The sequence below is a fragment of the Chaetura pelagica genome, unplaced genomic scaffold (assembly GCF_000747805.2).
Source record: "Chaetura pelagica isolate M959 unplaced genomic scaffold, ChaPel_1.0 scaffold139, whole genome shotgun sequence".
NCBI classification, from domain to species: Eukaryota; Metazoa; Chordata; class Aves; order Apodiformes; family Apodidae; genus Chaetura; species Chaetura pelagica.
The window spans coordinates 7,521,068-7,541,175 of record NW_009970717.1 but is presented as its reverse complement, the minus strand read 5'-3'; the positions used below and the strand labels follow the sequence as shown (position 1 = coordinate 7,541,175).

Sequence of the window (20,108 nt, the reverse complement as noted above, 5' to 3'; positions counted from 1 at the left end):
TCCATTTGATAAGACTGGTAAGAGGTTTGAATTGGTAGGCAGGGTGGTTTTAGCAAAGAGCTGACAGTGTATTTTTTAAAGCACTGTTCACAAATGGTCTTCAAGTTCATCAAGTCTCAGTGACTACAGAGACTATCATAGTTTCCTGGAAGGCAAGTAATTTGTTCCTCTTGTAAAACTTGGACAGGTATGTCTGTCTGTTTGATACGTCTTTCGTAGATGTTGTGATACCTTTCTGTGTTTACTGGGTTGTTTTTTTTTAATTCCTTTGCTTCAGGTTGAAAAGATGGGAAATGCAGAAAGCAATGTCTATCAGAATCACCTTTCCAGATTTCTTCCTGAGGAGCAGTCTGACATTGATCAACTGTTTGATACTTTATCAGGATCAAGTGGCTCAGCTGGAGCAAAAAATGCCAAAGCTACAAAGAAAACTGTGACTCTGGCAGCACTGCAGGTAAGACAATCTATTGTTCTTGATGTATCTGGGATGTAGTGCATTGAACATAAGTCCAGAGAAAAACTAAGGTTGTGGCAATAGTTACTTTGTAAGGACTCGTTTTAATGTTTTGGGGCAGCATGGGTATTTAACTTTTTCTGACAGTTTAACATGAGTAGTGACTTTCAGGTTTGTATTTACCTCTGACATTGCACTGTTGGGTCTAACTTGCAGCTTTCCTGGTTCTGAGGTAAGATGGGATGTATGAAGGTATTTTCCAGAAACCTGAAAAAAGGGGAGAATATTCTTCCCCCTGGAGTGTGTTTGTTTACAAATTTTCTTGAGAAGCTGTCACAAAGTCAGTTTGTATTTGGTTCTGTCTTCCTCCCTCATCACCATTTCTAACCTTTTCACTTTCACTAAAAAGGATTCAATTTTGTTTGATTAAGCTGTGGCTCCCTGTTTTAGCTAATTACCAGACATTATGCTCTCTGATTAACTTTGCATTCATTTTCTAATCAAGAAAGAAGAGGAAAATGGTTCGTTGCAATACTTGATAACTTAGTGAGGCAGGAACCAAGTGGCCAAATGAATATAGTATTAAAAGAACATATTTTATATATGCTACCCAGTTAATGGAATCAAATTAAGACTCTAGGAAAGAAGTGGGGTATTTTAAGGTTTTTAGCAATGCATCTGCATCCAGATGAGCTTTAGCCTTCCTCCAGTCTGGCTGTTTATTAGCTATCACCAGTTTGGAAGTTTTGTTGCTGCTGCCCTGTCTTTCAACACTAATATGACCAAGAACCTGGTCCTTGGTGTCTATTATTTGGAAGTTTTACCCCTAGATCAATGTGACATTTGTCTTGTCTCTTCCTGCCTTTTTGTTTGCCAATTTAAATGAGAAACTTGTGAAAAATTGCCCGTAGGTGTGTGTTTCCTTCTTGCAGGGACTATTGAATGGCATCCTTTATCTGGCAGGTGTCTGAGTGCACTTCTGAGCTAGATAGATAGGTGGCAGATTTGATCACAGAATCTTAGGGGTTGGAAGGGACTTCAAAAGATCATCCAGATCTAGCAACAGTCTGGTAAAATCGAGGGGGCCCCATCACAGCCTCATGTGCTCTGCTTAGACTCAGTGCTTTACTAGAAGGAAACTGCATGGCTTGTGGACCAGAGCAGGCTGTGCTGTACAGCTTGGAAAGCAGGTAGGGCAGGTATCTCAAGATACTTTCTTGAAACTGTCAGAGGTGTGAATTTATGTGCCTGCCAATGCAGGGGGGTTGGCTCTAGATGATCTTTAAGGTCCCTTCCCACCCAAACCATTCTGTGATTCTATGATTCCAAATTAAATCCTCCCTTACAGAGTTAAACAGAAATCCTTTGTGAACATCCTGTTAACACTCTACATTGTTTTTTTAAAGTCCATGGAATTTGCAGAAAAACAGCATCAATTTAAGTCACTAAATTATATTGGAAAGGAGATTCTATAAAAATAGCATATTTTTTTTTCTCTTGGAAAACCAGTCCTTTGACAAAAGTTTATTGCTGATAGTAGATAGATGGTATTGAAATCCTTCATTCACAGCAGTGTATCTCAGCACAGATTAGCTGGAATATATTAGTTATTCTTCATTTTTAAAGTGTGCTCTTTGCTATTTATGTGGTTGCAGGCGCATATTCGGGAGCCATTACCAGAGCAAATGAGTGCTCGGTTATACAATGGAATGAGAAGTATCGACCTGACTGGGAAATCATCTGGGCTGTGTGAACAGATTGCTAAGGAGCAATTTGTAATTTTTATGTCAAACCTCTTAAAAGGAAATGCAGATGAGAAGATTACCATAATAATGAGAATGATCTCCAAGACTGAAGGGCCTGTGAAGGGCAAACAAATCCAAGAGGTAAACAGGCAGTTAAATGTATATGGGGGGCACAGTAAGAGAGCAGAAACTGGGTGGTAATTTTAAGTTAATCTTTGGAGCACAAGATCAGAACAGCAATTCCTGACTTCTGTGGGGTTTTTAAGTCTCTTTGCCACTGATTTGCTGATTTGGAATAAGGAACAAACGAGGTTATAGGGGGTGATGGTTTCAGCCGTGGGGTGTTCCATGCTGACTTGCCTACTTTGAGAACCTGGACCTGGATTTTGGGGAACACACCGATTGTTTTAGTTGATGGCTCACAGGCTTGCTCTGAAGGGCAAGCAGAGAATGGCAATATTTAAGGGTTGTGGTGTGGCTGGTTCTTTCAAGAACTGAGCAAAATGGTTTCTAGAGCTTTAGTGGCAGGCTAGATGTGTGAATCAAACACACATCTTGCAAGGTGGAAGAGTGGGAACTCACAAAACAGTAATTCACTAGCATCTCTTACCACTGCAAAACTTGGACCTCCTCTCCTTTTCATGCCACATTTTATGGAGATGCTTTGTAAGGTAACATTTCCAAAATGTCTTGAAAAAGGATACGTTTCAAGACCTGTGACACTGCGATAGCATTGCTACTCCTTCTGACTTGTCACAAGAAGAGATGTTTCTACCACAGGGATTACAGCATCAGTACTGCTTGACTTTATTTTCAGAAAGTCCTTTGAAGCTCTTGACAGTTTTATTTAAGAAATGCCAGAATGGTGATGTTTTAATCTTTTCAGTTCACAGAGGATCTGATCATGTCCGTAGTCCATGTACTGAACTACAGGAAGGAACTGAAAGGTTGGAGTTTGGAGAATACTAGGGATTCTACAATTGGAACAAAGGCTATGGCTTCCCAGCTGCTCTCAGATTTGAAGCTTGCAGGTGAGTAGATGAGTGCAGTGCTTCCCAGAATGGCACAGAGCTCACACATTGCTGATCTCACAAGAATTTTTATCTTTGGGTCCTGTCTTTGAATTGAAATGGTGAGACCAGTTTTTCAAACATTGTGCTTTGCCAATTACCTGGGAATTTTATTTATTTCACCTTACGATCTTTCTTTCTTAAATTGAGGGGAGCTTTGGTTTGATGTCCTGGTTTAAGTGGAGATGCAAAACTGTTTGTCATGGAATGTCTGTTTTACAAATACCTGACTGGCAGGTGATGGGCGTTCAAATGCATGTGCATGTATTTATGGCTCTGTGTCCTCTTGCAAAGCTTAGGTTTGCACTGTTGGAGTAACAGCTTTTGCTGTCTTGCAAAGAGCATCTCCTGTCTTGTAACCAGCAGGTCCATGTTTCGTAATCATGACAGCCAAAACAGCAGATGCACAGGCAACTGTTTATCAGTTCTGTGGGTTCATCAGCTTAATGCAGTTGACACTTCACAGTCTCTGGCTTCTTTCATCTGTGGCTTCATGTCCATTAAAAAACCAAAAGGAATACTGTGATTACACTTAAAAATCAACTGATGATTTCCCAGAGTGAAGGCACAGACTGGGAAGCTTATTGCTGTTCCTGTGTGTCTCATTATTTAGATGGGACAAAACCTGTGGGTCCTCAGCTGATGGAGACAAGTTTTGATGAACATGCCATTCAGGACTGGGTGTACCGAGTTCCACAGATCTCAGTGTTCCTCAGTGTTGTTATCAGGCAAGGCCTCCATGTTCTGCATTCTCTCCCAGACCAAACCAAAGACATAGTCAACCTGGTTCCAGGCTGCAAAGGCGTCAAGGGAAGAGGACTTGTCAGTCTCTTTGACATCCCATCCATCATGTACATCAACTCCCATCTGCCTGCAGAGCTACAGCACAAGTGGCAGCTTTTATTTTCTTCTAGACTTCATGGAGAAAGCTTTTCACAGTTATGTGCACATATAGTGAACAAAGGTCCTTGCATACTGATCTTAAAGGACTTAGATGGCTATATCTTTGGTGGGTTTGCATCTCACACCTGGGAGGTGAAGCCACAGTTTCAAGGTAAAACTTCTCTTTTTCTAGTACCTCATGGCTCTGCTATAAATTGCTTGTTCTGTACAGGTACAAGAACACTGTCCATTTAATGGACACTGTAATTTTATTTTCAGGACACGTAGTATTTCTATACTTCCAAGTATATTTTGCTGTGGAAAAAGTAACACCTTTGATTTACTCCTGCTTTGTACTCAGCCAGGTATATTACTGAGCAATGTTTATAGTTTGTTGTTTCATAAGACTTTTAAAATGTCAGGACTTGTTGATCATGGAACAACTTCTCTTTTCTGTGAAATCTATCAGCCCCTGCAGCTGCATAGTTTGAAAATGAAATGAAAATGAAGGAAATCCAGCATAGATGGTGAATTAGAGTTTAAAAAAGGTGCCCGGCAGATGGCAGCCTTCCATCTCAGAACAGCCAAAAACCAGGTTCAAGAGTCTCGATGCCATTTGTGCACTAACTCTTGTCTTTGTTTTCCTTTTAAAGTCCAGCACCAGAAGGGTCCTTAGGACAAGCTAAACTTTTTGTTCCTTTGAAACCCCCGGGGTGAAGAGAAGGTTTTTTTGGTAACTCTTCGGAAAGCACTTTTGTGATGGCTTTCCAAAAAAACAATTATGGGCTCTGTATAATCTGCCCTGCTGGGAAGTCTTGCTTCTAGTACATTAAAAACTCAATTCCTGTACTTCATTAGTATTTGATAATTAGCACTTCAGTCAGTAAATGTAATATTATCTTATATTACACAGCACTTCCCTGATAGAACACTTGTAGGGTGCTAGACAATCACACCACAGGTCCCTCTGAATACCAAACTGGGCAAAATGTAAATTGTACACTAAGCCATTGACCCTGAGCTGATCTGTGGATCTTACAGTCAGAACTAAGGATGCCTGCACTCCTGCCAGTTTGCACAGGTCTAGTGATTGGCCAGTTTTAGAGGAGACACTGCAGGCCTGAGAGAGGTGTCCCCTTTCCTAGTCATGCAATGTAGTGGTGATGCCTCTGCCTGCCCTTGGTCACTGCCATATAATCTCATTCATTTCTCTGACCCTTAACTCTGCACCAAGTGAACTGCGAATAAACAACAGGTCTAGACCTGGAGGGGAGAGAGGTATTTTCTTTCTAAAGCTGCAGCAGCTGGCTTTGATCTATGCAGCTCCACTTCTTCAATATTTTTTTCTTGTCCTATTTGTAGGCAAGTTATTGCTTGGCTTGTTGTCTGACCTCAGATGCTTTTCTTTTTACAGGTGACAACAGATGCTTTCTGTTTTCTGTTTTCCCCTCTCTTGCTGTATACACGTGCACAGGGTATAATGATCACTACATGTATTTGAACCATGGCCAACAAACTATGCCAAATGGACTTGTGAGTATTAAGAAATGACAATTAGGAAACTGGATTCATGGCTGGTATTCAGTATTCTGTGTGTTTTGCTTCTGTTACTGAGAGTTGATTTATTTCACTTGTTATTCTCTGTAGACATTTTCATTCTTTATGATACTTGTGTCACACTTCTAGTAGGAGAATTTTTTTCTTTTGTTACATTAAAGCATCAGGGTAAAGTGTGAACTATGGATAACAATGAGGAACTGCTTACAGTACTGATACAGTCTACAGTTTTCTTTACAGTTGATGGGTATATTGAAGTACTGAGTCAACAAAGATGGGATTTATTTGTGTCTAACCCAAGGAGGTTTGGCTCCATGTAGGTTAGATTCATGGAGGTTCTGGGGAGAACACTTTTTGCCAGGTTTGGTTACCACAAAGGCCCTTCTAGCAGCCCTCCCCTTCGTTGTCTGGAAGAGCTGGTTTCTTTTATCCACAGCACTGAGGCAACACAAGAGCTGATCTGTGTGATGGAGCATCCTTCCACTGGCTGCTCTCAGTGCCACACAAACTGCTTTTTGAATTATGGAAGGCTGAGAAAGCCCAACAGAAATAGAATACAAGAGTTGCATGTAGGCTGCTGCTGTTGCTGTGTGATTACAGTGCCAGAAGCTCCTTTTTCTCAAGCCCACAATGAGCTCTCCAGATACAGAGGAATTTCTACAGAGTTGCAGCACTTCCTAGTTTGAAAAGTGCTTTACAGTTTTGTGGCATTGTGTGACCAAAACTTTGGGAACTGCAGCAGCCTAGAGTCAGTTTGCTCTAAAGAAAGCAAACAACATCACATTACATGTTTTGTTTCTGTAGATACTTTTCTAAACAGAAAAGAGGCAGCAAAGGGAAACACTTTCACCCTGTTTAAAATGGAACTGTCAATAAACAGTGAGCTGAATTTCTGGCATAATACTCAGCCCAAGTGCTTGCAGATCCTGTTGTTCTGGAAAGTGTAGGGGGAGATCAGCGTTCCTGAAGAGGAACAAGAATTTACCTGAGTGATACTACCCCTACAAGTGTGGCATAAATACTGAAAATAGCAATTTGTACTCTTGGTTTCAGACCTTGCCCAGTCTGTTTTACCTGTGCAGCAAGTGTTAAAGTGTCCTGCTTTGGTTCACAGGGTATGGGTGGACAACATGAGTACTTTGGACTCTGGATAGACAGTGACTATGGGAAGGGCCACAGCAAAGCAAAACCTCGATGCACCACCTACAACAGCCCCCAGCTGTCAGCCAAGGAGGATTTCACACTAGATGCCATGGAAGTCTGGGCAGTGGGAGACCTCCTTGAGCATACTGGGGTAGGTGAACAAAACTGTAACCTATGAAATTGTGTCCTGATTGGAAGGGGAGATGGGAATGCAAAACTTGCAGTTGAAGTTTTCCAGTTAAATGTGTTTCCACTGCAATGAATGTTTTCTTTAGTTGGTCTTGTGGTGCCACGTATTTTGTAGCAAGTAAATGGCAAAGCAGTACTGGAATTACTGAGGGTGCCAACAGGAAAGACCATTGGGAACCATGAGGTGACAGAGTCAGAAGAGCAGGACTTTGTTCTGAATTTCAAAAGACCTTTCTGCTGTTGAGGAATGGTCTCCAGGAGGAACCTCCTGGAAGGGGTTCAGTAAAATCTGGTACTTGTAAAACAAAAAGAAAACACCATTAGCTCATAAATAAGGCCTGATCTGTAGCTCAGGAAGAGAACCCAAAAGGTATCTTTATCAGTAACTTTAAATTTACTATTGTTTTACAATGCATTTATGTGAATTGACTTATGCTAGTCTTTTCTGCACCTGCTTTATTTCTGGGAATGAGTATCATAGAATCATAGAATCTTAGGGGTTGGAAGGGACCTCGAAAGATCATCTAGTCCAATCCCCCCTGCCAGAGCAGGGTCACCCAGAGTACATCACACAGGAACTCATCCAGGTGGGTTTTGAATGTCTCCAGTGAGGGAGACTCCACAACCTCCCTGGGCAGTCTGTTCCAGTGCTCTGTCACTCTTACAGTAAAAAAATTTTTTCGGATATTCACCTTGAACCTCCTATGCTCCAATTTACACCCATTACCCCTTGTCCTATCACTGGTCATCACTGAGAAAAGCCTAACTCCATCTCCCTGACACTCACCCCTTACATATTTGTAAACATTGATGAGGTCACCCCTCAGTCTCCTTTTCTCCAAGCTAAAGAGACCCAGCTCCCTCAGCCTTTCCTCATAAGGGAGATGTTCCACTCCCCTAATCATCTTCGTAGCTCTGCGCTGGACTCTTTCGAGCAGTTCCCTGTCCTTTTTGAACTGAGGGGCCCAGAACTGGACACAATACTCCAGATGTGGCCTCACCAATGCAGAATAGAGGGGGAGGAGAACCTCTCTTGACCTACTAACCACACCCTTTCTAATGCACCCCAGGATGCCATTGGCCTTCTTGGCCACAAGGGCACATTGCTGGCTCATGGTCATCCTCCTGTCTACCAGGACCCCCAGGTCTCTTTCACCTACACTACTCTCCTGCAGTTCAGCCCCTAACCTGTATGGGACATGGTGTTGTTCTTCCCCAAATGCAAAACTCTACACTTCCCCTTGTTGAACTTCATCAGGTTTCTCCCCACCCAACTCTCCAGCCTGTCTAAGTCTCTCTGAATGGCAGCACAGCCTTCTGGTGTGTCAGCCACTCCTCCCCGCTTAGTGTCATCAGCAAACTTGCTGAGGGTACATTCTATACCCTCATCCAGGTCGTTGATGAAGATGTTGAACAACACCGGTCCCAGTACCGGTGAGTAAGAGACTTCTTTCCAGTCTCCCCTGTCCTGGCAATTTATTCACTTACTAAACCGTCTGAAAAATTCAGTATTTTGGTTGTTGTTTTTTTTACAAAATCTGATTCCTTTTCCTACAAAATTCATGTGCCCTTTCTGCTCACTGGACACACAGCTCTAAATAGAAACAAACCAAACTGTTTACAAAAAATGTTGAATTGTACTCTAATCTCTCTAAAAAGTGTTCACATTTGCACTTCAAACTGAGGTCAGGTTAACCAGGATGTTCTGGCTGGCTTGTTACCTGAATAAAATGGAAGTAGTTCATTGTCATCTTAGGAAAAGTTTCTGACTGCTTTGTGTAACTGCAGCAATAAAAATAATTTGATGTCTCCCAGTGCATCTTAAACTCCTCAATGGGAAAATGTGTCTGCCTCATTGTGACAAACCTGTGGGCTTTTGAGTATGTCTCTTTCTTGTAGCCTGATACTGATTCATTCATAGTGACATTTTAAATTGCCTATATTTTTTTCTTTTGAAGACCAAAGGTAAGAAGAGTATCCTGGATGTAGATCCTGAGGCCCAGGCCTTAATGGAAATGATTGGAAAACCACGTCAGAGCGAAGGGCTACGGGAGCCCCTTGAAGAGGATGAGGATGACAACTAGAAGAATCACAGTAACATTAAAAACCTTTTTTTTCCTCTTTTTTTTTTCCCCCATACATGGGGGGACAAAGCTTAAGCCATGTATTTATGTAATAATTAGGTCCAATACAATATCCTGCCTGAATTGTTTTTTTTGGGAGGATGGAAAAATTAAGTAGATACTTAATGATGAGACATCTCTAGCTTCTAGCTGAATATTAATTTCCTAGCATTCCTGAGAGATCCTGTCTGCATACAGAAGGAAAAACATAAGTTATTGACATTATGGCTTACTGGAGAATTTACATATATTTATATAGAGATTGTTCAAGACACTGATTAAGGCTCTTATACCTCAACTGCACATATTTATTTGCATGCAATGAAATTAATCAGTGAAGCTTGCAAATTGTAATTATGTCTTATATTGGTAAACACAGACAGTCCACATGACTCTCATCTGAAAGATGCTATTACATTGCTCCACTTAACAGCATTAAATGTCATGTTTTCTAAGTCAGATTTTCAGTGACTCTTAAGTGCTATAGCACCCAGTTTTATAACACTACAGTACACCTTAGTGCACTTCACTTAAGATGTTTCTGCAGAAATTTGCCTATTGCTTTTTAATCTTAATAGAACAGAGCCCCTTTGTCCTAAGAATGTGCCATACCTCCAGCAGGAATCCCTTCTTTAGTAGCCTCACATGACACTGGAGTTAAGGTTCAGGGTGTGAATAGGATTAAGAAGCATCCACAGTTAATTGGGAATATCTGCAGATACCTTGTAAAAAAATAATAAAAAATTCAGGGTTATGTCTGCAACATGTTTAAAGAAGACTGCTGCACACTTTAGTCCACACAATCATTACAGTGTTATGGAAAAAAAGGCCTGCAATATGAAATGTAATTAGTGGGTTGGAGTTTTTGCTCTAAAGGCTCTTTACCAGTTTTGTCAACTCTCTTAAACTCAGGGCTTTTTTTACTTGAATCTGTTCACAACTATCAAATCATGATTAGTTTGATCTTGCTAATTCTATGTGTAACAAACCTGTCAAAAATAAACCTGATTTCTAGCAGGGATTGTAATTTCTTACTCAGCAAATTGTGTTTGGTTATTAGTATGGGTGACTTTCGGTCTTCCTCCTCCTAGGGAAAAGGTCTGTCTCAAATCCCCCTGGTCTTAACAAGAGTTAAGTGCTTAGAGCAAAAAATGTGCTGTAACAGTCTGTAAAATCACTGCAATTCCTGTTCATGTGGCTCTCCTTCAAATGCCTTCCCTTAGTGTTTGTTTCCTTGGATGTGGTCTTTTTTTCCCCCAGCTGATGTTACTCAACATGTTCAAAGCTGGCTCTCTAGGAGAAATCTGCCCTTGTGCCTTAGTGTAGATCTGATTTCTAAAAATGCTATTAAATATGAATTTAACCTTGAAAGGAGAGCATGAAGAAATCACTCCAGCCAGACATCTTAGAATGACATTGTGCATTTTATATGGTACCTGAACTAATGATTGGGGCATATCTGCTGTCTGTTCCAGTAAAGAGTATTCTGTGAGTGGCCTGAGCTCATCCCCTTTTATCTTGTATTTGCTTAAATAAACCAGATTATTGTCTCCCAAGACTGTAAACACACAGGAAAAAAAAAAAAAGTAAGCATTAAAACAATTACACTCATACTTCTGTATAATTTTCTTCTCTCTATGTTTTAATAAGAATTTTAAATGGAACAAAGTAGGGAGTTCCATATAAACAGCAAGTGAGGACATGATGCTCTCTCTAAGTGAGAGATGCTGGCTTTTGTTCTTATGTTTCCAGCTCCCAGAGGTGTCCTTCACTCGGGCACTAACTAAGCATACTACATACTTGAGGTGGATGGCATCCATAGTGGAATTTCTGCAGTTACATGCAGAATAAACAACCAGACTTTCTTTTCCTTCCATTACAAGGCAGAGACTTTTCTTTGAGGACTGGAACTATTTGCAAGGAATTTTAAAAGGCACAGTGAACAGACACCTTTGCAGACTGCATCTGGGGAAGGTGAGTTGCACCAAGCTACCCCCTTCACCAAAAATGTTTTTGTGGCCAGGTTTTCTTTCATTTAAAATAAGTATCAGTAGAGCTGGTTCTTTCTAGGCTATGGATCTAAAATGTAATCCTGTTTAAGTATTATCTTAATGTAATCCTGCTTAAATATCATCTTGTGAAGATCAGCATAGCACTTCGACCTCTGAAATTGTGTTTTATGACAAATTTGTATCTGACACTCACCTTCACTTTGAAGCAAAGGTGTTAAGCTGGGGCAAGAAAAAACCTCTTGCTACATCACATTTACCAAATGTATCCACGAGTGTTATTTAATAGGAACTACTGGTCCAACCAGCAGATGGGATTATTCAAAATTGTTCTTTAAAAGTAAAAGATTGGCTTGGAAGAGACTCAACATTCCCCCCCACTTCCCAAGCCTAATAATTAAGCAATCTGTGCTCATGCATCTAAAAATGTCCAGAAAGTGTTTGTCAGCAGTGGGCTCAGCTATGATCTAAACATCTCTTACTCACTTGAATGCAGCTGTTGGTCCAACTGCAAAGCTCAACATCCCTGCTATGTCTGTGACTCTTCTTCATTCCCCATTAAATCCAGCCACTGCTGTGCATCAGCCCAGCCCAACCTTCTGCTGTTCTCCTATCAGTCACACAGGTGCAAAACCATCACTGCAGTGGGGGACAGAAGCTGACAGCTGAGGGTTGGCACTACAGCTCCACTCTTTGGCATCTTCCTGCAGTTTCCTTGGGAGTTGTGTTGAATCAAGGCTTGACAACTGTGAATCTAGAAACACTGTAGACTGACTACAGGAAAAGAAGTGCTAGTGAAGGTCGTTTCCATTCTTCTAATTTAATACACAAGGACAGGTCTAACTCAGGACTCTCATTCAGATACTTAGCTGTAACATTTAAAAATACGTAGATTTTATTAATAAAAATCCCTTTGATTTAAAAATAAATAAACGTTTAGTTTATGCACAGTAGATTTTCTGTACAGGTGTGAAACTGCCTTATTTTGTCTGGGACTGTCATAGCCTTCTTGACACGTAGATCAATGTTATAAAAATATACCTGATCTTGGGTTAAAACAGGAGCCCCTCAGGAGTTTTCCAGGGACAGCTCAAACAGGTGAGGGAGAACATGTAGAAGGAGCAAGCTCTGGAGTAGGAAGACCTGTGGGTACAGATGCACTTGAGCATCCTCAGAGAGGTTGTGCAGTGCCAGAAAATGGTGCATTGGAATGCTCCAGCATCACAGCTCTGTTCCACCTGTATCTTTAGGGGAAGCTCCCATCAGTTGTGACCTCCCCTGGGGTGCTCAGGTTGGCAGCAGCGCCTTTCACAGAGTTTGACAAACTCAGACACAATGAAAACAGAGGAAGCCAGTCCAGTGAGGAACAGCAGGTCTGCCAAGGGGAAAAAGAGTACAGATGAGCACAGCGGAGACCTGGATTTGTGCCCCCCACAAAGGGCCTTCCTGCAGCAGACACTTGTGCTGGTGTAACTCCATAGAGGTAGGACTTAACTATGCTTTTGCTGGCCTTAAAATTAGAGAAGTGACTGATGGACAAATACCCATACAGTCAGTTGGATAGTCCATTTGCTGGGTGGTAATCTCTATGTAAATAATATGGGATCACTGAATCCTGCTTCTAACACCATGTCTAGTGTAGCTGCAATGCCATGTAGCATGTTAAGGGTTTGCTCTGAGGGACTCAAATGGTAAAACATACATTGCATTTCAGCTGGGAAACATCTACTCTGCTTTTCCAAAATGAAATGACTGCATAATGATCCTAGATAGATTTCTGTAGAGAAATATCATCAGACATATCTTGGCATGTCTGCATTTATATGCATCTATGTGCAGTAAATCAATTTAAAGCCTAGGCTGGGATAACACTGTTAAATACTACGACAATTTATGTAGAGCTGTGTGTGTACGTAGGCATAGGAGCTGTTGACTGATTCCCCTACCAGCAATCTGCTGGGAGCCATCATGTCACAGTGTGGGAATCTCTTTTGCTTTTTAAAGTAGATTTAAAGGAAAAAAACACAGCTATTTATTTTCAACTTACCTAGCACTCCTAAGTTCTCTGTCTGGAAGACTTTTTGTAGTGGAGGGATGTATATAACAGCCAGCTGGCCCAAAAATGACCCAAGCACAGAGTACAAGAACATGCGGTTTCGAAAAAAACCTATTTCAAATATCAGCTTTGTCTAGAGAAGAGAGGAAAACAAAAAAGAGAAATGGAACATTTCCCACTGTCCTGTTGGCCCTCAAATGTCACCCTGCTTCCTGCACGTAAACTCCATTACTTCTTCAAGTTACACGGATGCTAATTTAAGCAGAGCTACATGGTTGAACATGTAGTTGCCGTTGCACTGCGGTGGATAACTTTATTTATAAAGGTGATAAAAATCATGCTGCTGTAAATGACACCTAAAAAGCCCTCCCTGTTCAAGCACAAGTACCCCAATGTTTATGTCAGGGTTCTGCTGACCCAGCGATCTCACCTGAGAGCGGCACGTCAGGGCATTGAAGAGGTCAAAAAACACAAAGCAGGTAAAAGTCATGGTTGTGGTTCGAGGAGTTATGCCACTTTTTGGGTTCTGAAAGCACATGTGCAATTCAGGGGTTAGTTAAGCCTTGCAAACATATGTCAATTCAGCAGATTAATTCAATACTGTCTTTAAGGACCCCAGTCAATCCAAAGGGTAGTGAAACAAAGGAATAAATCTAATTCTAACATTTAATCCTCTCTGCTAATTTTTGAGTTTATCATCTTATCAACCCTGTTTAAAATTGTTAAACTGATGTGGAATTTGAGTAAAGACAATTCTAAATTACATGACTTAAATTGGTTAAGTAGCAGTTACTGTTTACTAACAGCAATCTGCAGTACTAATGTACTTGGCATTTCTCCTTATGTAGAAATCTAGAGGAGAAAAGTACCTTAAAGCACTGACATCTCAAGAAATCGTTTTCCCATTCTAGTCAGGAAGCTCCCAATTAGGGGCAACACAGGAAGGCAGAAGCAGAGGTAGGAGCTGACTCTGGTTTCCTAACCCCCTGCCCTCACTGATCCTTCCTCACTGGACGTACTTCAGAAAGTCCTTTGCATGTTCTTCAGAAATTGCCCTTCACTTTGTTCTCCACCCTGATGAAAACAAGCTGTGATTGCAGTTTTCCTCACCTCCTTCCAGAAGACAAAGAGGGTTCCACTGATGATAATTACAGCTGACATGAAGATTTTCAGGATCAGTGATCTGCTGAGTATAGTATCTGTGATACATCGGGGTGGCTGTTTGATAGTATCCCTATCAACAGGTTCAACTCCCAGGCTGCCTCAGGGAAAAGGAAAGGGGCATGTTTAGTGAATGCGGGTCATCCTGAGACAGTACTGCTGATGGGTCTGGAGGATGGAATTCTTGGAAGCACAGCATGAGAAACAGCAGTATTCTGGCAGGGTTACATAAGGCCCCAAATTTCTCTGAGACACCAATGACAAGACGCTTTTTTGAGTAATGAGCTGCTAAAATGATATCTTGCAACACCACAGTGCATTGTACTGGTGTCCATCCCAGAGCTGTGAGAGCCTGGGCATCTCTTCCATGCTGTGGAAATTGTAATTAGCAGGTGGATGAGGTTCCTAAGTCTTGTGATTTCAGGGCATACCTCCCCTTATGTACCCAGTGTGAACTTGCCAGTCAGATCTGCAGGGCCCCTGCCTGGTGGTGCACCCAGGACAACAGACCATTGGTAGTAAAAAAAAGTGGAAGAGTTACGTGATGATTCCACCACAGAACAGGAAAATGTAAAGCCTCAAGTAAACCTGATGTAAATACTTTTGGAGGGAATAAAAGTACAACTTGTCTCATCTAACCACCAAATGATTGGCACATTGATAAGACATTGTAATTGCTTGTGTTCTTAAAGCAAATCCAGACATATTAAACCCAAGATTATTCTGCTTGTTTAACTCTTACATACCTCTGGGCTGGTGGCCCATCCATGATGATGTTGATCCATAAGATCTGCATAGCATTGAGTGGATTTGGTAGGTTGAGCACCGTTGACAGAGTAATTAGGCTCAAAGCTGAAATGCTCCTGCAAAGCACAGAAGAACATTATCCTGCATGGCCTCACCCAAAAGGTGCTTTCACTGGAATCAAACAGGAACTTACGTGCTCAACTGGAAACGGACAAAATTTTTTATGTTGTAAAATATTCCCTTTCCCTCTTCTATTGCATTCCTGGAAGGAAGAGGAGAGTTTATTAAATAACTAGCACTCACATGCCTTCACATTGAGCTCCCTGGGACACTTAAAAAACAAGTTGTCCTCTCTAGCACTTATTTTAGGTGAAATGCGCTCTCGAGCTCAAGGAGGACATCAGTACAGCTACTCAGTTTAAATGACTGTGTCAGGACTAGCAGATCTGAAAAGCCTGGTTTATATGGCTGAGTCTTGGTTGCCACAGCAGACACGTGACCTGTTCATATCCTCACTCCACTCTGCCTGCTCTCTCTGGTGTGGTGAACCAACAGAGCATTGCAAATTATGTCTTTCTCTGAGCTTCTTGGATGAGGCAGAGGGCACAAGTTATGATCTACCCAGACTTCTAGGCACTTTCAAATCCCCCGTTAGCCACAGCAATGAGAAGCCAGGGCTTTTGGATGAAAGGTAGCTTTGTCACCACCACCTGAAACAAAAATACCATTGCTGTGTGTGCCACTGAAAAGGAGCCAGAGCCACACTGAGTGTTCTCTGCTTACTGCCTGTTGACTTACATGTCCTGTGTCATTTCCAGGACCAGTCACACAACAGACTTGTTGCCACAGGTAGCCAGAAATTGTCTGAGGTAAGAAAGTGTCTGATAGTAAGAAAGTGACTAAACCTACATGACTGTTGAGAAGTCATCATCCACAAGAATCATGTTGGCAGCCTCCTTGCTGACATCTGTCCCAGCCTGTCCCATTGCGATCCCGATATCGGCGGATTTAAGGGCCACGGCGTCATTCACACCATCTCCTGTCATTGCCACAACAGCCCCAGCCCTCTGCAGAGCCTGGGAGAGTGGAGAGACAAGAGACTCTGAAGCCAGGAGAAGATAAATGAACCCTGTTGGCAACACAGGATTTGCACATAGTACTGAAAGAACAGAAGGGCTCTGTGACTTGGAGGGCACAGCAGACTCTGCAGCCCACTGAGGACAAAACACCAACCAAGAATTGAGAGACTGGATTTTCAGGAGTACAGAGAAAGCCACAACTCCAGCAGGAGTTAGAAGGGAGTAAAGTCCTCAGAAATAATTATCTTTGTATTATGCTTGCTAATAAGCATAAGTGACTCACTAGTGTCTTCCAAGTGACCCAGGCCAGATCTGCAAGAGGAATGCAAATGCCTTCAGTGTAAACAGTGCCAGTGCTCCAGCTTGGGTTTTACACTCCTTTAGTTTGAGCTGGTCCTGCCTTAGAAAACCAGGTGCTCTAGAGAACTCAGCCCTCCCCCATTACATCTTGTGTTTTGTGAGGCATACAATGGATTTGAGAGGCTCTCAGTACCTTTATGATTTTGAGTTTGTGCTTCGGACTTGTTCTGAAGAAAATGGAAACCTGAAAAACAAAAAATACAACCTTGTAATAATAGATGGATGCTATTGCAAAAAGAGGATTTGTTTTTGTCATTAAAAAAGCATTACATTTTTGACAGTGGATGATAGCTCTGCCTCTGCCAACTGGTCCAGCTCTTCCCCAGACATGGTTTTTAGCTTCCCATTGCAGAGACCAATATTCTGTCCTGCAAGGAAAAGCCCAAGATGAGATCTGTCCATCAGCTCTGGAAAAAGCCAACTATTTCCTGGCTCAAAGAATAGAGGAGCAAAGAATTTACTGGGAAATACATCTGCACTCCGGACACAGCTCTTGCTTGCCTTGTCCTTACTTGACAGAGTTATGGAAGCAAAACAACACTCAGAACTGGAGCTAATACTAAATCCATTGCTCTCTTCTTCGGCTGCTTGCTCTGTGTCTTCTTAACGGCAAAAATGGGAAGTGCAGAGGTACTCAAACTCCAGACATTAGTGGAATCTACAATCCCAGCAATGCCATCCGTCTTGTTTAAGGGTCTCACACTGAGATGTTACCATTTCTAGTGCTAAAATATTAGAATTAAGTTTCTGGAATTTAACCTATAATCCATAACCACTCTATTAATGCATTTAATGTTATTTGTTTCAATGGAAAATCAAGGACTCAGGGGCATTTAAAACCTCTATTTCACACACAAAAAGAATCGTAAGATTTATCATTGACAAAACATTTGGCTGATCTGACATAATATATAATAAAGAAGCTAAGTTTGTTACCTATAGCCACAGCAGTTTCCAGGGCATCTCCAGTTACCATCTTGACTGATACACCGGACTCAAAAAGCACTCGAACAGCTTCTCTCACTCCAGCCCTTGGAGGATCAATTATTCCAACCAGACCTAAAAATGTTAGTTTGCCAAGTTCTGGACCTGAAGCCAAAGCAAGTACTAGAAACGGGGGGGGGGGGGAAGAAAAAAACCCCTAATTATTAATAAGGTATTTCCATACATTAAAATAAACATTTCAAGGCGATCATGACTTGTCAGTTTTCCAGCAGAAAAGTCATTAAAACCAGATGTTTAGTCATTATATTCAGACCTGGTACAGAGAGAAAAATCTGGTTCACTCAGATAATACCAGTTTATCTGAATCAGAGCATTTCTTGTTTACATATTTCTCTTAGGATTTTTTTTTTTCTTCTATTTTAGATCTGTCCACCAAGCCTTGCCTAAACCCACTAAACCCACATGGATTAATTTAGGACAGTGCAGTCAGGATCAGACACTATTGAACTACTGTGTTAAATAACAACACTCCTGTAAAAACTCAACTACATTTTTTAAAAATTATTATTTCTTTTTTAAATAAAAAATGCCAAATGCAAACACAGTGAAACTAGTGAAACTTCCATCATTTAAAGATCAAGGTCCTGAACATTTTTGTTTGTGTTCTTGGTTGCATCATTCAAGCATTCTTAAATCAGTCAGGGATGTTTTGCCAGGGTTCATGTCATTGCTGCTTTGATGACTAAACCACAGGCTTGCAGCAGCTGCCTGAGTTTCTCTTCTCTTCAGAGCAGCCATTTGCCATTCCCAACAGCAGATGATTCAGATGTTGCACAGCAAGATCACAACCCAAAGTACTAACCACAAGGCACAGGGCTGGACAATATATACATTAACTAAACCATCTTCCAGACCTGGCTGCCAAGAGTTTTTCTTATCCACTTACAACCTTGGAACACACACAGGAGCTGGTGTCTCTGTCATTGTGTGCAAGTCTAAGGTGTTTCTGAAGGGATGTTTCTAGTGGTGAAGGAACTGACAATGTACAAAGACCTTCTGTGGGCTCTGCACTGACGTGCACTCAGGATCAAGAGGAGATTGTTAGATTTTGTCCTAATAAACAGTTGAACCAAACTTCAAAGAAAAATCTCGGTGCCCAAATCCAATGTTTTGAAGCCCTTTCAAAGTTGCTTTTTTGTTGCTCTTGAAACAACTTCTCCAAAAGCAAAACTTGGCAGAGCAGTCCTGAGTTGGGGTTCAGTGCAAAGCTTTTCAATGCAACATTCAGGCTGTATCCCAGGCAATCCCAATGCTCCATGGAAGAGAAACATTAACCACTTCCAGTGCTTATTTTCAGGTCCTTTCAATCTCACTAATTTAAACCCAGGAAAATAAGCAACCAACAAACAAAAAAGACTAGTGGAAAGCAAGCAGGCTGCAGACCTAACACGTGGCCCTCAGCAAGCTCTAGCAGGTACAATGAAGAGATCATACAAGTGATGCTGAGGATGGATCCTTCTCCATCCTGACCAAAACAGAGCAAGAATAAGCTTAATGGTCCTAGAGAGTAATGACTGACCTCGCAGACCTGAGGAGCCCATTCGTTTTTCTTCTTGCTGGTAGGAGGCTTTCTGCTGGGGTGTGAGTGGTAATGAGATGCCACCACTGTTACACAGAGTGCAGTATCTAATAACTTCTTCAAATGCTCCTTTCATAAAGTAAATATCTTCCTGATCCTTTAAAGTAAGGAGATAATATACTTAATGGGAAAAAAAAAATATGAAAAGCTGACTTTAAAAAACACTTATCATGCACAAGGCTTTACATCTTGGATTAAAAAAGAGATTTTGTTTGCTCTTTGACCTGTTTTGTAAAATGCCCGGGTGCCTGTATTATCTCTAGAATCTAATATTTTTACTTTAGCCATTTGTCATGGTCAGACTGGTAATGAAAAGGTCGGTGAGCTTTTAAGCTGGAGCACAGCAGTAGCCAAAAGGAGCTGCTTAACCCAGTCAGGGAAAAATGGCCAACGTTTTCTTACAAACATAGTCTCTTTCTTCCCCTGTCAGTTATCTCTGAAAAGCTTTTGTTTTCCTGCTCAAACCACTATATGAAAAGTATTCTCTTCTCCCATTCAAACCCAGCTTTGCAAGTTAAAATTACACCCAAATTGGGAACTTGGAGGTCTGTTCAGTTTTTCTCCTGACATAGTTAACTTCTGAAACATTATTTGCTAAAGAGATACCATTTCATACCCATTGTTGAGGTGGACAATTAGAAACATGAAACCAGCCACCACCACTGTTTGCTTTACCTGATTTTTCAGTGTGCATTTCACAGCCATCCACTTCTGCTCAGAGCTAAAGGGAATTTCCTTCTTTCTTACATAAGTATCTTTTATGTCAGCTAATTCCATCTAAAGCAAGGTGGAACAAAAAGAGCACAGTAATACAGAACAATGCCAAAGCTTGAATCTATTTTCCATACTACAGGCACTGGCTGCTGACCATGTCCTTCCAGGCAGCCACATACCACAGGGCTCAAGAGAAAGCATGGGGAGAGCAAAACTCATTTTTCAAACCCCTCTT

The 20,108-nt window shown here is 41.4% G+C and overlaps 2 protein-coding genes across 2 annotated transcripts in view; one reads left to right on the top strand and one right to left on the bottom strand.

The window, feature by feature from the left end:
- The first annotated feature begins 281 nt into the window (after positions 1 to 281).
- On the top strand, positions 282 to 9,124 carry TLDC1 (TBC/LysM-associated domain containing 1). Its single transcript, XM_010006207.1, has 7 exons — positions 282 to 454; positions 2,110 to 2,340; positions 3,086 to 3,230; positions 3,883 to 4,323; positions 5,566 to 5,684; positions 6,823 to 7,002; positions 8,999 to 9,124. The coding sequence occupies exons 1-7, from the start codon at positions 287 to 289 to the stop codon at positions 9,122 to 9,124; spliced, it is 1,410 nt and encodes a 469-aa protein (XP_010004509.1). The 5' UTR covers positions 282 to 286.
- A 3,310-nt stretch (positions 9,125 to 12,434) lies between these two features.
- The window catches only part of ATP2C2 (ATPase, Ca++ transporting, type 2C, member 2), a 23,686-nt gene continuing 16,012 nt past the window's right edge, over positions 12,435 to 20,108 (bottom strand). Inside the window, exons 16-27 of the mRNA XM_010006254.1 lie at positions 19,835 to 19,936; positions 19,100 to 19,256; positions 17,512 to 17,682; positions 16,846 to 16,943; positions 16,709 to 16,759; positions 16,046 to 16,212; positions 15,330 to 15,398; positions 15,136 to 15,252; positions 14,339 to 14,486; positions 13,659 to 13,754; positions 13,220 to 13,361; positions 12,435 to 12,547 (exon numbers count right to left, since the gene is read on the bottom strand). Of these exons, the coding sequence (XP_010004556.1) occupies positions 12,435 to 12,547; positions 13,220 to 13,361; positions 13,659 to 13,754; positions 14,339 to 14,486; positions 15,136 to 15,252; positions 15,330 to 15,398; positions 16,046 to 16,212; positions 16,709 to 16,759; positions 16,846 to 16,943; positions 17,512 to 17,682; positions 19,100 to 19,256; positions 19,835 to 19,936 (1,431 nt within the window). The remainder of the gene's footprint in view (positions 12,548 to 13,219; positions 13,362 to 13,658; positions 13,755 to 14,338; positions 14,487 to 15,135; positions 15,253 to 15,329; positions 15,399 to 16,045; positions 16,213 to 16,708; positions 16,760 to 16,845; positions 16,944 to 17,511; positions 17,683 to 19,099; positions 19,257 to 19,834; positions 19,937 to 20,108) is intronic.

Bases quoted from the DNA above. Each gene is read 5' to 3' on its own strand.
- TLDC1 (XM_010006207.1), top strand. From the start codon at position 287: ATGGGAAATGCAGAAAGCAATGTCTATCAGAATCACCTTTCCAGATTT. The intron at 455-2,109 runs GTAAGACAATCT...ATGTGGTTGCAG, and splicing joins TGACTCTGGCAGCACTGCAG to GCGCATATTCGGGAGCCATT. The intron at 4,324-5,565 runs GTAAAACTTCTC...TTCTTTTTACAG, and splicing joins GGTGAAGCCACAGTTTCAAG to GTGACAACAGATGCTTTCTG.